This window comes from Falco naumanni, chromosome 11 (genome assembly GCF_017639655.2).
Source record: "Falco naumanni isolate bFalNau1 chromosome 11, bFalNau1.pat, whole genome shotgun sequence".
Classification (NCBI taxonomy): Eukaryota; Metazoa; Chordata; class Aves; order Falconiformes; family Falconidae; genus Falco; species Falco naumanni.
Window position 1 is genome coordinate 18,807,742 of NC_054064.1, and position 14,917 is coordinate 18,822,658.

Sequence of the window (14,917 nt, forward strand, 5' to 3'; positions counted from 1 at the left end):
AAACATCAGCTGCGAGGTACAAATATGGTGCGTCTCTGATTTCATTCACCTTCTCCACTGGCAGTAAGAAAGCATAGATTTTTCACTCAGATTATCGCCTCTAGTTGATTATCAAGCAACTTTCTCAACAGACAGAAAATGCCAGTGAAACAGATGGCCAGATCTCATTACCAAAAAGAAGAAAATAGCATCTGCCTTTCAAATATGATACTTCCTGACATAATCCTGGATAAAGCAGCTACAGATCTTACGGTCACTCTTTTAGTACTGTGTTTACGAGGTAAGAAATAGTTTCTAAATTTTAAAGGTGGAACCACCACCTTGAATAATAAAAAAGGACCACACAACCCAAAGCCAGTATCACTGTGTGGTGTATGTGCAACAGTTTGCACAGCTGTCAGCCGAGAGCTCCTCAGGTACCAAGGTTTAACCTGGGGCCGTTTCTAATCTACTCTTGCATTTTGGTAATTCAAACTAAAGTGCCATTAGAGGGCAAATGTAATACTAGTCATTAAGGGACACAGAAGTAACTAATTCAGTAATTCAACTGGTAGTAAATTGTAAGTAAACTGGCATCAGTTTATATTCTTTATTTGGCCATTCACATAACCCAAATTACTAGAGTTTCTCCTTTTTATGAGGAAATATGTCTTCCAAAATTGATTTTGTTTCCTGAAGATGAAAATCCTTTTTAAACACCTCAGTAATTTAAAAAAAAAATTTGAAAGAGGGAGGTGATAAAAGCTAAAACTTTGTTTTCCCATGATGCAGTCAGTTTGCATCCACGTATTGCATAGTATTAAAAACCCAGACTGTTGGCCTAGAAGACGACCTTGTTGAAACCAGAGTCTAATTGGGTGATGCTTTTAGAACTGTTTTTCCCAGTTTCTTTGTTGGTTAATTTTATTCAGTTTTCACGGGGGTCTTGGAGACGGGGCTTTCTTTAAAACTTCATGTTACTCTTACCTCTAAGTGCAGGATATTAACAGTTGCTCCATTTAGTTCATACCTGATACAGGTAGAGTAGTAAATAAATGTTCTACACAGAGGCTCTATTGGAAGTCCTTGGTTTCAAAAGCCTGTCTGCGGTTCAGCAACATACTATTTTTAATCTGATCAAAAATAGAGTCATGTGAAAGCACTGGTCTGATACAAATTCAGCCAGAATTCTATGACCAGAGGAGTTTTTTATTCCAGAGCAGGTATCAATTGTCTATGACTCCTATTTTCTCACAGGTTAACTACCTTTTGTATTGCTGCAGATGCTCTGAAGCCCAAATTGCAGTCAGTGTAAACCTGTATCATGCTTTTGTCTTCATTTTTGTCCAGGCCTGATCTGGGTCACATCTGTTAGAGGCATGCATCTTCAGATCCAGTATTAGTGATGTGATACCAGACTCCAGATGGATTGATTTAAAAAATATTTATTGTACCATTATGTCTGGCTAGCAAAACAGATCTTAGGTTAATATTTATTCCTTAGAACTTCATTTTTATAATATTATGAATTGTAGAAGTATTTTTCTATCTGAGCTGGGTATGAAATAGAAGCTGATTGTCCGAGCATCCACTTTTCCTCCTTCTGTCCATCACCCTTGGCTGTTTTTTTATGTAGATAGTTGGCTTGAATCTTTAAGGATCCTCAAGTAGTTTTAGATCTGTTAAAATCAAACTTAAATGCTGGCTCATTTTGGCTGTACTCATTTTGAGTACTGTGCTGTAATGTATAAAGTCCTTCATGAAGTGTGAAGCTGATGAGCTCTTAAAAGAAATGTTTAAATGGGAATCTTAATGAGCAGGCAGAGATTATGCTATCACTGAATGCTGGATCTGGGCTGAAGCAATTCAGCACAGATTCAGGACAAATTTTAATGAAAATTAATTGGAAATACCAAAAATGTTCATAGAAAAATGTTAATGTGGCAAGATATTTTAAATTTACTTATGTCATCTCATTAAAAGAACACTGAATAAAAATGTTTGAAAATGCTGAACTGTAAATTAAATGCCCTTGGATTGGAAAATTTTCGGTTATCACAGAAGAACACATTACTGTACAACCTGACAGGTAACTGCTTCCACAGGATGTTTGGAACCAGTTGAATATTCATTTCTCATTACTAAGCTTTTTAATGGATTAGTCCATACTTGGGTTTGCATTAAGTGTACAATGTGTTTTCAATTGTTCAACTACAATCCTGTTTCTAAAACAGAGCATATGCCCTGGCAGGATATTTTCATCTTTCTCAGGCATGTGTTAGTTGTGAGATCTGGCCTCTGATTCATTTGCCACAAAAATGCTTCTGTCAAGAAGGTTTCTAAAATGCTGTTATTGTCACTAGAGAGTTTTACACAAATCCTTGTAAATGAAAGTTTATGACTTTTTTTAATAAGGTGGTAATATTTTCTGAACATGTCAGGGGTTTTTTGCTTTAATTTTCTGTTGCCTAATGCATTCAATTTCAATTCTGGAATCTACCACTGCTCCCCAAAGGATTGAAGGGATGCTGGAAGACACTGACTCAACAAACCTGCCTTGACTGTGTTCATCCTCTTACATAAGGAGACAGAGTTGAAGGTTCGCTGCAGTCCTGGTAGCTGGTCTTTGTAACAATCCAATCCACATCTGGGATTTAAGAAGCCACAAGATCTTTTAGAAAATCCACAGGGAAAACGTGACTTTATGGCTAATATATTGATGGAACAAGATGTTTTGTGCTCTGATTGCACTTTTTCTTCACTGTGTGCTACTAAATGATTTAAGGACCAAAATTATGTTCCTAAGTAAGCTTTTTCCTCTTTTGCCTCTGCACATACCTGCCCTAGCTTTATCTCAGTCTCTGACGCTTGCCCTGTGTTTTGAATGGAGCAGTGGAAGAGCATTTAGTTAACTTGTCATGGAATCCTTTCCCCTTCATTCCTCTGGAAGTCCCTATTGCATTTACCATTTCACTGGTTTCCATTCCTTTTGCCATCTTTACTATTGTTTTACTTTCCATACATATCCACTTCCACTTACGCACTTTCTTTTCCATCTTTTTGCTGATACAACAGCACATTCACAGTTACTGCTTCTTATTCATTCCTTCCCAGAGCAACTGAGTCAGAAAGACAATACTTTTGAATTGAAAAGCGGGCTTGATCAGGGGCTGGTCAAGTGAATGGTTCACTGCTGGTGCAAGGCACAGCTACCCGTCTTTCTAATCAGTGTCTTCAGTCCTGTAGATAGTGTGGCATTGGCCAGGAGATCAGGAGTGTCTCTGTGGAAGGAGAATAGGTCTGAGTTACATCTTGGCTCTGACTATGTCTTCTGTCCTTTCTGGAATAAGAGCATGAAAGTGATTAGTCATCAGTTTTTGAAACTGTGCCTCCACACCCCTTATCTTGATAAGCAAGAGTACAGGGTAATTCTTTGTCTCACAGATTTCTACCTGGTACTGAGACCCACTGTTGGCCATGACTGGTAGCGGTGGTAGCTCTCGTTCTCAGAGTTCATCACGAAAAGTTCCTCATTCCTGCCAGTGACGTCTGGGTATCACCTTAGTGTCAGTATCACCAGGATGAATCTTTGGCTGCTGCCAAGCCGAGACATCTCAGATCTGACATATAATACACAAGTTCTCACACATAATAGATCAGTCCAGCAGCCATAGAGATGCCTGTTTATCTCTTTAGCTCCTTCCAGCAAGTAGTTTGTGCCAGTATTTTCAGCCTCAAAGGCAGCTGTATCAATGGCTCCTTGCATTATATTTAAACTATGAGATTTCCAGAATAGCTAGCAGCGCAAGAAAATACGAAGCAATCATGAAATCTTAGTTACTTTGTACCTATTATGTTAAAATACTTGAGGCTGAATGGTATTGAAATTATACGGGTAAAAGCTACAAAAAAAGTTTGGTTTTTTTTTCAAAGGCAGAGATCTCAGACTGGAATGTTGTCTTTCTCCTATGAAATTATTTCGATGGAATGAACCACTACTAGACTCTTGAAAGGAATATGAGCAGTCTACTAAGCTTAGAAGTAATGCTTTTTCTAAAAAAAAAATCTTAATTCAGTGCCAGTGTAGTGCTATTTAAGCTAGTATGTTCCTATACATGTAGAGGTAGCAATGCCAATTTCTGAACTGACATTTTATTTGCACTTTTCAAAGTGCAAATAATTTTTGCTTTTTAAAGTATTACAGACACAGTACAGTTGTGTATTATGTTACTACTAGGATCTTCCACATTTCTGCCATCTTTCATGAGCAGTCACACGATATGCTCTGGGCACCTATTGCTTTTTGTTAAAGCTCATAGTGTCATACTTTTTTCAGTTTGGACCTTATACTATAATTTTTTTTTCTTTTAGTTTCATAGTGAAGGGGGTATTGCAAGCACTGGGAATAAGCTTTTTAAACTACTCCCTCTCATGTTTCCCATCCCATATGGTGATACGTGTTCTATCCAGTGGAAATCTGTGGGAGAGCCTCAGGAAAGGTTTATTTCATTTTTGAAAGACTGAAAGGCTCTCATCCCCTGACTTCAAAGGCACTGGGGACTACAACTGTTAAAAGGAAAATTCTGAAAATACCTGCTTCAATATAATTTCTGTTTTGACTGGATTTAACTTTGTTCCACTAAATTTATTTCCCTTGAAATCTGCAGTCAGACTGAAGCACTAGCAAAGCAATTATTACCTTTAATTGTATGTTTGTAAATCTTCTAGCACTGCAAGACTGAGCTCAGTGGCAGATCTTAGGTGATAGCACAGCAGGATGACAAATTAATGTAATTTCTTTTCTAGCAGTGCCCATTTACTGTTGGTGTGTCTAGATGCAGTGATTCTCCTGCACAGATTGTAAGCCAAGTTAGCTCGTGCAGTCCTCACTTCCCCACAGGACCAGTTACACAAATAGACCAGTGGTTCTCTGGGATGAAGAAATTTGTCATGCTCTGCTGTCAAATTGCTGGGAAGCTGCCAACCATGAACTAGTATAGACATTGCACCAATAAAAGTCTGCTTGCCTTTTGTACAGGGATCAGCTGGCTTACCTGGAGAAACTGGGCCATCTGGAAGCCTTGGTGAAAAGGTAAAATAACTTATCTGATGATTCAGCAGCAAAAATTAGCTTTGAAAACCATTGGGGTAATAAAATATTGGTGAGAGATCATTTACTGAACACTGACAAAGCTAATATTCCTGTAGCTCTTTCAGAGCACAGGGATATATTAATAAATGGTAATCCAAATGCTGTTGAGGCATACGTCTGGTATCCTTGATTTTACTTGGCAATTAATTTAGAGCTGATAGATTTGATATCTTGTTCATATTGTGGCACTTAGTTTACTATCCACTGCTACTGAGTCACAGAAACTGGCCTAAATTATATTTGTTTTAAACGGTAGTTGCTGGTTTTGCACTGCTCCATAACAAAGACAAAAGTAGAAAGGTAAAATTTGGCTGTCTGCATTAACTGAATAAAGACAACGCTGTTAAGTTTTGTCTGCAGTGCAGTAACAGTTGTGTTTATGAAAGCAAAGTTTGACAGACTTGATGTGACTAGAACAGTACAAATAACTTAAGCATATTTGGCATGGTTTTATTTAGATGAAGTATTTTAAAACTGAAAAACAGGAAACTATTACTGGACTGCATGTCAGCTTAAATTATAATAAAAACACAATTGTTTGTCAGAATGATCCAGCACCACTTGTATTCCTTCCCTGCGGGCTAAATTATTTCACCTAGACTGGTGGCTGCTATCTAGATACTTTATTGAGAAGGTCTAAACAGTGTATTAGAACTTCCATGAAAATCTGATTATCATTTATATTATCCATTAAAGGAAATACATCAGTGGAAAGCACTGTTTGTTAAAATTTAGACAAGTCTCATACAGGTTTAATCAAAATATCGTCTTAGAATTCAGTGTGCAAGAATTCTTGTTCTTTATAATTACACTTGGCCCAACAAAGATTACCTTGAGATACTGCTGCTAGTTTAGCTAGGAGGGAAAAGGCAGTAAAAGATTAATTAATCTATTATCAGCAAATGGAAGCAAGCTTCTTCATGGTGCAATGATTTTTGTCATTGCTACGCTGTTTCTGTAGAGTTTATTGTCCTCTTTTATGGATTAAATAGTAAAAAGCAAACATGCTATGTGGATTTAAATTACAAACGTACTTCCGGCATAATTATTTTAAAGAAATGTGCCTTTACAGTATGCAGCATAAAACAGATGTTATCACTATGTTGCGTACTATCTGCAATAAAAGTGTAATCTTTGTATGGGGGTAATCTACAGCCAAGCCTGATGTTTGGGCTGGATCTTATATACAATTGAAGGTGAAAAAGTATCTAAGACACGAAAGAGACCCTTCCTATTCCTCTGCTCCAGTTGCTTCTGCAGCTGCTGAAGGGCTGGCCTTGCTTCTAGATCTGTGCTTTCCTAACACATACTGAGGAAATGGGGGAGAAAGGAACAAAATTTTCTTTTTTGCTTGTTTGCTTAAATTTTATGGATTAAAGAAAATAACTATAAATGTGATGCACCCAACAAAGAGAAAAAGGATCTGCTAGCTGCAGTTTGTGTAGACTGATGAAGTACCAAATCTCTTAGGTCTTCTAGGAAAAGGGAAGACAGAGAAGTTCAGTTTTACCATTTTTCAAAATATGAGTGGACTTGTAGGAGGGAGGAGTGCAAAGTGAAAAAATGGTCTCTGCACTGTTTTTGAAGGGCAGTTCCTGAGCCAATGTTGTTATGCACTGCAAAAAGTGATTCCATTTGGCAACCAAATCTCTTGTAGACTATGGGCTGCAATTCTCACAAAAGACCTCTTGGATTGTTGTGGTGTTGTTACTGCAGGTCAGCTTTGTTGGCCAAATCGGCCTGAATCAGCAGCCATGGAACAAGTCAGGGAAAGAGCACTCACTGTTATTTTCTTTTTAATTTTTTTTTTTCAGGGAGAGCGAGGCAGTCCAGGACCAGTAGGTCCTCCTGGCGAGAAAGGTGTCATGGTAAGTTGCAAGTAATGTAGAATCTATAATTGTTACTTACAAAGGCACTGTACTTTCCAAAACATTAATAAATTCTCACCCTTCTAACTGTGCAAGCCTTATGGAAAAGAATAGTATTTATGGTGCATTGTTCCTAGGAAGTTTCATTTAGCAGCTTTATCCCCTCTGTGGAAGTGTCATTGCAAAGTGAAGCAGCAGGGCAACTGCATTTTTGAAAAATGGCTCTAAGCAGCCTTACATTGAAGAATTAAGTGCAATTAATTGAAAGGAGAGATAAATAAAGGAAGGAAAGTAAAATAACAATTTCCTTTGTAGACTGGGGTAGCACAGGTTGTTCTAATAAATAGGCACGTAACTAGTATCACCTCTAATTCTACTGCACAGCAGTACCCAAACAGCCCCTGGGTGCCACTCTTGTTGGGAGAACTGGTTTCCTGACACCACTTGTCCTAAATCAGGATGCAAAGTTTCAAGCAGCATTGGACAGTCCAGAGGCTGCTGCTGTAATGTACTCACGTCATAGCAGTGAGAGCCTTTCCCAGTACTAAGTCATCAGAGCCCTCAGACAAGAACTGTTCTTCACATTTTTTCTTGGCTAGTTCTGCCCACACCAGGATGTATCCACTTGCTGCTTGCACTGTCACAGCCTTGACGTGAGAATTTTGAAATTCACTTAGAACTCGGTACCTCCCTGTCAGCTAGTGCCCATGTGTGGGAAAACGCCTGAAGCTGTTTTAATTATTATTCTGATATATCCAAGTATCTGTTTTCTGAACAAAATTTTGGGAATAAATTTTGCAAGATTAAAAAATTCATTAACTTACCTCCCATTTTTGAGGTCAGTACCTGGATATATTATTGTTATGATAACAATTTTGATAAAACTGTTCTGTCTTTTCTATATTTATTTCAATTCTAGGGCTACCCAGGACCTTCAGGAGGCCCTGGACCTGTGGGGCCAGAAGGATTACCTGTAGGTATAGAGTGGTGCTTTAGTTTGACATAAAGTGTACGATTTTTGCTCTGCTGCAGCTAAAAATGGTTTCTAATTTGTACTGCAGTCTATAAGACTGTCATGAAAACTTAGCCATCCAGGCACAAAGCCTGTTCACCTGCCCTTTACCAGGGTGGTCCAGGAGAGACAGGAAAACTACTTATATAATTTAGTCATCCATTTAAAAATCACTCAGTTGAGACAAGTAGGGGAATAAAATTTTTTAAGGATGGTTTACAATTGCACAACAATTTTATTTTTAATTCATTGATGCCTAATATAATTTAAATAGATTCATTATGTGTTTAGCTTCATTGTTAATCAAAATTAAATTATATTCTAATTTTCCGTGTGTAATTGTATTACAATTTGGCTATTATGGGTCTTCAGACAAAAGTTGAATCTTTTATCAGAAATTACTTGGGTTTTATAACTTAATGTTGCTGAAATACTAATATCCTTTAGCAATTTTGGGATGTTGGACAGAAGTAATTTATCCAACAACATCATCATGATTTCTTATTCAAAATAGAGTTGCATAGAGTATCTTATTTAGATTTTTCTAGATAAATTGTGCTAACACAATTAACTGAATTTGAGCCATGAATGAAAGTGATTGATTTGTATTGGTTGCATTGACTATTGCTCAATATGCATAAGCCTTGTAAATTTCAGAAATCTGTGTATAGAAGGCAATGAATAATAAGTTCATTTGACATGTAGGGACCTCCAGGGACAAGAGGACCACCAGGGCCACAGGGACCTAAGGGAAGAAGAGTAAGTAATATTGCTGTTTCCTGTTACTTAGAGCAGAGAGTAGTGTGTTGCCAATATGAATCTGATGTGTAACCCATGTACAGTTGTTTCCTTTGAACTCTATTCTCTGGATTCAAGCCATTTGTACTGAAATCAGAGAGATACTTGTATTTCCATGTTAGAAATTATACGAATCTTCATTTCTTCTCGCATTACAGTTAAATGGGGTTTCGCTGTTGATTTCAGCTGAGAGCAGGACCAGAAACAAAATGACCACTGGCCCTATTTTTTGTAACGCAAATATGCAAATGTTGGCATTTATAACCACCATTGGACTCGTCAGTGTTTTAAGGACTGTTTTCTTTACCTGCATGTCATTTATGCCTTTGGGAAGACAATCAAAATCACCCAAATGTAGTTCTGAGAGAGGAAGAAGCAAAATCAGAAGGAAGTATATGCTAGATTTTCAAACGTCCAATTAGATTGTAGTTTCCTTTTCATGCATTTTTATTAGGGAAGAGCATGCGTGAAAGTGAAATACATGCCGAAGTGTTAAGCTGAATCAGAATGCCAGTGGCATCAGATGAGGAGTACACATATGCAGTCATTTTCACTGTAAAATGCTGATGTTTGAGCTTCATCTAAAAAGGAAAATCCCTTGGGCCCTGTCGGTCCACCAGAGTTTCAGGTTGACTGGTGGCCTGTAGGATGCAGTGAGTTACAAGGCTAGCTCGAAGGTAATATAGTGTAAATAGTTGTTTCTGAGATCGGTACTCAACCGCTGCAGGTTGTACATTTTAATTTCTCTGGACAAAGCATTCCCCTCTAATTCCTCCTCTGATCTTTTTCTCCTGGCAAGTTTATCTGCCAGCATCACCAGATCTGGAGTCAAAGCCAAGCTACTGACATGGACGTGAGTCCTCCCATGTAGGCTCTCCTCCCTCCTAACACCATCTACTACCCGGTGATTGTTTTTATGGGGGAATGACTTTCATTTAGATTCTGTTTTTAAGGTAGAAGACAGTTTTTATTTGTGTCACATCTGCTGCCAACTGAGACAGGAATCTTTGAGGGAGTCTGTCTCAATGATTTTGGCAGCACATCATGGAGTGCATTGCTTATAATTAAAGATCCCTCAAAATAAATCCCCAACATCCCAAGCTCTGTGGAAATCTTGGTCTGCAGGTGTGGTTTATGCCTTTGCCTCTGTCCCATGACTGGGAATGCTTCATGGAATGGGGTCTCAGAGCAGATCCAGGTCTTCAGGCTCTGCAGACAAACTCCCACTGAAGCCACTGAGAATTTTGTCTGCTCTCAAGATCAAAATATCAGACTCAAAGTGGAATCTTGCATAAGGAAAATATCTGGGGGGCCCTGAAAACCAGGTTTGTCACCGCTGGGTTCAGAAAGAGAGGTGTCAGAACCCCAAGCTCTGTGTGGCAGGCCTCAGAAAAACGCGTACTATAGCCACATACAGAAGTTAAATAGAAGCATATGGAAATTCCCCTTTGTTGTGTGCTGAAGAACGTATCCTGTCTTCACAGCTGGAATCTGCAGGAAGTTTTAGGAGCACTGACCCTCTGCTTCTGCACTGTCACAGAGTAGAATTCCTTCACCTCATAAATTCTGGACCTTTCAGCAACTGGTTTGCATCCAAGATTACCCAGCAGCCTACTTCTGCCTGAGAGTATCCAGCTGCTCAGCCTTCAGTACCCCCAGGAGTTCTGGCCAGCTGAAGGCAGGCTGTATAGTAGTCTATGGAGTATCTTGCCATCAGGGGGTTTGTGGGGATATGCCAGTGAGCATAGTGCTAGCACAGAGACTGGTTCTGCTTTTAGTTCATACCATAATCTCCGACAAATACAACTGCAGCTTTTAATTTGAAAGGAAGAGGTCCTGTATCATTAGGTTCATTTCATGGTGAGACCTAAGCAAAATTCTCAATAGCTGATAAGGTTCTTAGCAGTCAGTAATAACCTTCAGGCTGATGTTTGGTGTTTTAAAGCTCAAAAGCATAATTTTTCTGCTCTTATTTTCCTGGAATGCAGCTCATGAAATTCAATTTTGAAAACGCAGATAATTGATGTAGTGGAGTGCTGTAAATTTGGGTTCAGGCAACAGCAGCTTAGTCTGCTGCCACCAGTAGGGTTATCTCTGCTTCAGTTGTGTTTATACTGGCATGAAGAACCTCAACTACACAAGGACATCAGCGTTCAGTTTCAATGAACGATAACTTTCATACTTCTGACAGCAGGGAATATGGAACCTAGAAAAATGTGTGTGCTTCAGGATTATGTGAAACAAGTGGCCAGTGTGCTTTGTGATACATCAGTAGCTGAGTGTCGTTGTCTGTCTTAATTGTTCGAAGGACGTAAGACTTAAATTGATGTCATTTTCTAATATTCTTCCATGTCAACCACCAAAACTGAGAGTTAGCTATATAGTGTGTTTATGTTATTTTCACTCTTCTTATATTTAGAAGGCAGGATGAGAAAGAACAAGAAGAGTTAAATGGTGCTTCTTGCCTTCTTAGATTAACTTTTTCTCTAGCTTATCAACCTAGAGTTTTCAATGTACTATGTTTCATTTTAGAAACAAAGCTGAATCCGTGCCAAAGAAAAAAGTAGTAGCAATCATTTGGCAGCCTTACGCCTCAGCTCTGTTGCAATCTAAATTAAATAACAGCAGGCAAATCAACATCTCATTCTGTACTAGCTTTAGTAGGAAATTACACAGATCCAATTAATCTGTGCCAATAATGAGTCAAACCATACTATTTATAGGAACGATATGGTGTGGTTGTTAGACTATTAAATTGCCTTTCACTTGGATTCCTGCAGTCCGTTCTGTGGCTAGCTAAAGGTGGGCTACAGGCAGGCATGGCCCAGAGCCAGAAGCTGAGCATCATGTTGATTTCTGTTACTTTGTTTTCAGTTCAAAATTATGTAGTAGAATGTTGGTGTTTTGAATGGTAGGCTTTTTCACTTGACTATCATTAGTGATCAAATCAGTTGTCATTCTCTTCCTAGTGACTGTGCTGTCCATGCGAACTCCACTGGAGTCTAGCAGAAAGGTTTTGGGTTGTTATGTGCGTAACACAGACTGAGAATCCTGTGCAGCCTCCTGACAGGACCATTTCTCAAACTATGGGCTATGACCTCCTCTATGATTAAAAGGAAGTCACAAGTGTTCAAAGAATTATTCTGTTTAGTAATATTAATAATAGAAAACATAGAAAGAATTTTATTTATTCCATAGATCTGTAAAATCAAAACTTGTCCTTTTTCTTCCTTGAATATTTCATCTTGAGATTCTGTCCCCTGATCAGCCCTGTGGAGGGTGCACAAAGACAAGTGACAGGTCATGTATCTAAAAAGCCTGAGAAACACTAAAACTATCCTGCAATTGCTCTGCTTAGCACTTTCAGTTTCGCCCTTCCTGCCTTGCCCTAGGTGATTCCTCTGCAGCTCTTCCATCAGCTTCTCTCCCCTTCTACACCCCAGCATAATGACCTGTCCTCACTCCATCTCAAGAGTTTCCTCCTGTCCTTTCTACTCCCATTCTTTAAGACATTTCACCTGAAAGGAATATCAGATCGTGGGATTTTAAGTCTGCTTAGTCTGCCTTGAATTTTCATCATGATCCATTTTGTGTGCATTACAGATAGCAGTTACAGAAAAAGTGCAGAGCAGTAACTCCGCATTAATTTGATCAAGATGTTTAACTTTCTTTTAAATTATACTATATAATAATTTAATAATTGCACTTACACAGTAACGTAATCTTAACATGAGGCCCAGCTTTCTTGTTCTTATAAAGGCCTCCATCACCCTTCAAAACACCACTGGTGTTTTGGTTCTCATCTCTGAGTGCATTGAAGTCAACAGCAGTTTTTCCCACAGACTTCAGTATCTTTTGGTTTGGGATCTCTCTCACTGAGAGCTGTGCAGCGACCCAGAGTGTTGTTTGCTGTAGCCTTTTTTTTCCTCTAGCTTAAAAAAATGCCTGTAAATACTCATTTCTGGCTTAGACCAAAACAAGGTGGCCAGGCTAACTCAAAGATAGCCTTAGAAAAGCTGTGTCCCAAACTACCGAGATATCAAAAGTATTCAGACAGCTTTCCCTGCCTGTTCATTTTCCTTTTCCTATGGTTTCTGTGTTCTCTCATGTTGGCCAGAACCATCAATGCTGAAATGCTGACAGATAAGCTTCTCGTGGGATATTTCTGGCTCTGCCAGAGGTCATAATTCTGTATCACCTCACGGGTTTTCTTGAGAGATTTCTGTGTCAGGAGGAAAGCCTAAATTATTCTGGATACACATTGTTCTTGAGTTATCAGTCAGACATTTTCTCTGTAGCTCCAGAGAGAAGCAGGTGGGTGCTCACCATCTGTTCTGACAGAGGTTTTGATGTGCATCAGTAAATCCAAGTCAGAATGAACAGAATTCTGCTGTTTTGTCTCAAAAAAATACAGGTGGGACATGGAAGTCACAGACATTTTTGAGGAGAAAGTAATCTAAATAAAATCAGATGTGCTTCCAACAAAGTCATTTTACAAGCCCCTATTCTTGCCTGTTAGAACAGTATTAAAACTCTCTGGAAATGAGTCATGAGTTCATGCCCTGCACTATAGACCATGACCCAAGATGTAAGGTTCTCTACAACTCAGAAATGCACTCTGAAAATGCAGACTATTTTCCTTGAGGGTTCTCTACAACTCAGAAATGCACTCTGAAAATGCAGACTATTTTCCTCGAGGCACTGCCATAGCAGCGTACTAGTTCCCTCTGATGCCAGCCCAGGCATCATGCCAGATGCCACCAGGAAAACTGTTGTGTCTCACCCTCCCACTGTACATTGCTGTAAATAGCCTGACTCTGATACTTATCTAGCTCTTGGTTTAAAGTGGTTATTGGTTTTAGGTTGTTATTAACTGGTTTTAATCTTGTTTTCCATACCCAAACAGTCATGGAGTTTAGAATTATGGAAATAACCTCCTAAGTCAGCATGGATAAAATATTTTCCATTTTGCTTGTGATCAATTTGAAGGATTTTTCTTTTGCTTGTAAATTAATGGATTTAGATTTCCAATCTTAAGTAATCATTTCTGAATGTTTTGGCAATAAATCGTTGCTATATTGTAATACGGCAATATAACAGGTTATCTTTGTTCATCTGTTGGTTGTAAAAAGTCCATTTACAAGAGACGTTTTAGTCTTAACAATAGAGTGGTTTGCTATGCAAGATTATACATTGCTTTTAATCTTGCTTCAAATTGGTTTACTAATGGAAGAACTTTATCTGCCTGTTTTAGAGTCTTACTAGCAAGCTGGATTTTTGCATATGGAACTTATACTCAAAAGCAAGCACTCCGTATAACCAATGCTCACCTAAATTCTTCTAAATAGTTGTCTGTTGCATGAATACAAAGTGAATGGAAAAGAAAGCAGAAAATATCAGCCTGCAAGCTGGCTTCAACAGAGACCCTGAACATTTTGTTTACATATTTTTCAAAAACAATCTTTCTTCTTAAATTCATATTTCAGCAAACCAGAAACCTGTTTCATTCTTTGAAGCTTTATTTCACGCTTAACATATAATGAAAACTGGGTTTTGTGCTAACAAAGCATGTTTCCGCTGTCCTAAAGCTTATGTTGTATCTCTCTGAAGATAACCAAACATAATGCATAATTAATATTCCAAATCACTTGTTCGATATTCAGGGGCCAAGAGGTCTGGATGGTCCTCCAGGAGAACTGGGACCACAAGGCATTAAGGTGAGTGCTTGTATTGCTCAGTACTATACAAAACGTTGAGCTGTAACATAACGGGGGGGGGGGGGGGGGGGGGGCACACGACACAATGACAACACAACAAAAAACCCAGCATGTCAGAATGTCAGAAGCCATAAAATTCTGTTTAATCCGGGAGGAGATGTGTAAATTTCTGCCTTCTTCAGATAGTTCCTTATTATGGTGTAAGCCCCTCTAAGCCTGAATCTGCACTTTCTGCAGTTACCCAGCGTTTAACTGACAGCAACTGTATGCAGTTTATCTAGCCAATGCACATAGAATTCACACATTGTTGGTTATTTATCAGGGAGAAAGAGGTGATCCAGGAAAGAAAGGAGTTCCTGGGCTCATTGTAAGTATTGGAGGAGCCAATCCT

General features: G+C 38.7%; 1 protein-coding gene across 3 annotated transcripts in view; it reads left to right on the forward strand.

Moving 5' to 3' along the window:
* The window catches only part of COL24A1 (collagen type XXIV alpha 1 chain), a 148,346-nt gene that overhangs the window by 91,419 nt on the left and 42,010 nt on the right, over nucleotides 1-14,917 (forward strand). For all 3 annotated transcript variants that reach the window (XM_040611032.1, XM_040611030.1, XM_040611031.1), the window contains exons 25-30: nucleotides 5,018-5,071; nucleotides 6,946-6,999; nucleotides 7,919-7,972; nucleotides 8,717-8,770; nucleotides 14,473-14,526; nucleotides 14,849-14,893. In XM_040611032.1, coding sequence (XP_040466966.1) covers nucleotides 5,018-5,071; nucleotides 6,946-6,999; nucleotides 7,919-7,972; nucleotides 8,717-8,770; nucleotides 14,473-14,526; nucleotides 14,849-14,893 — 315 coding nt within the window. The remainder of the gene's footprint in view (nucleotides 1-5,017; nucleotides 5,072-6,945; nucleotides 7,000-7,918; nucleotides 7,973-8,716; nucleotides 8,771-14,472; nucleotides 14,527-14,848; nucleotides 14,894-14,917) is intronic.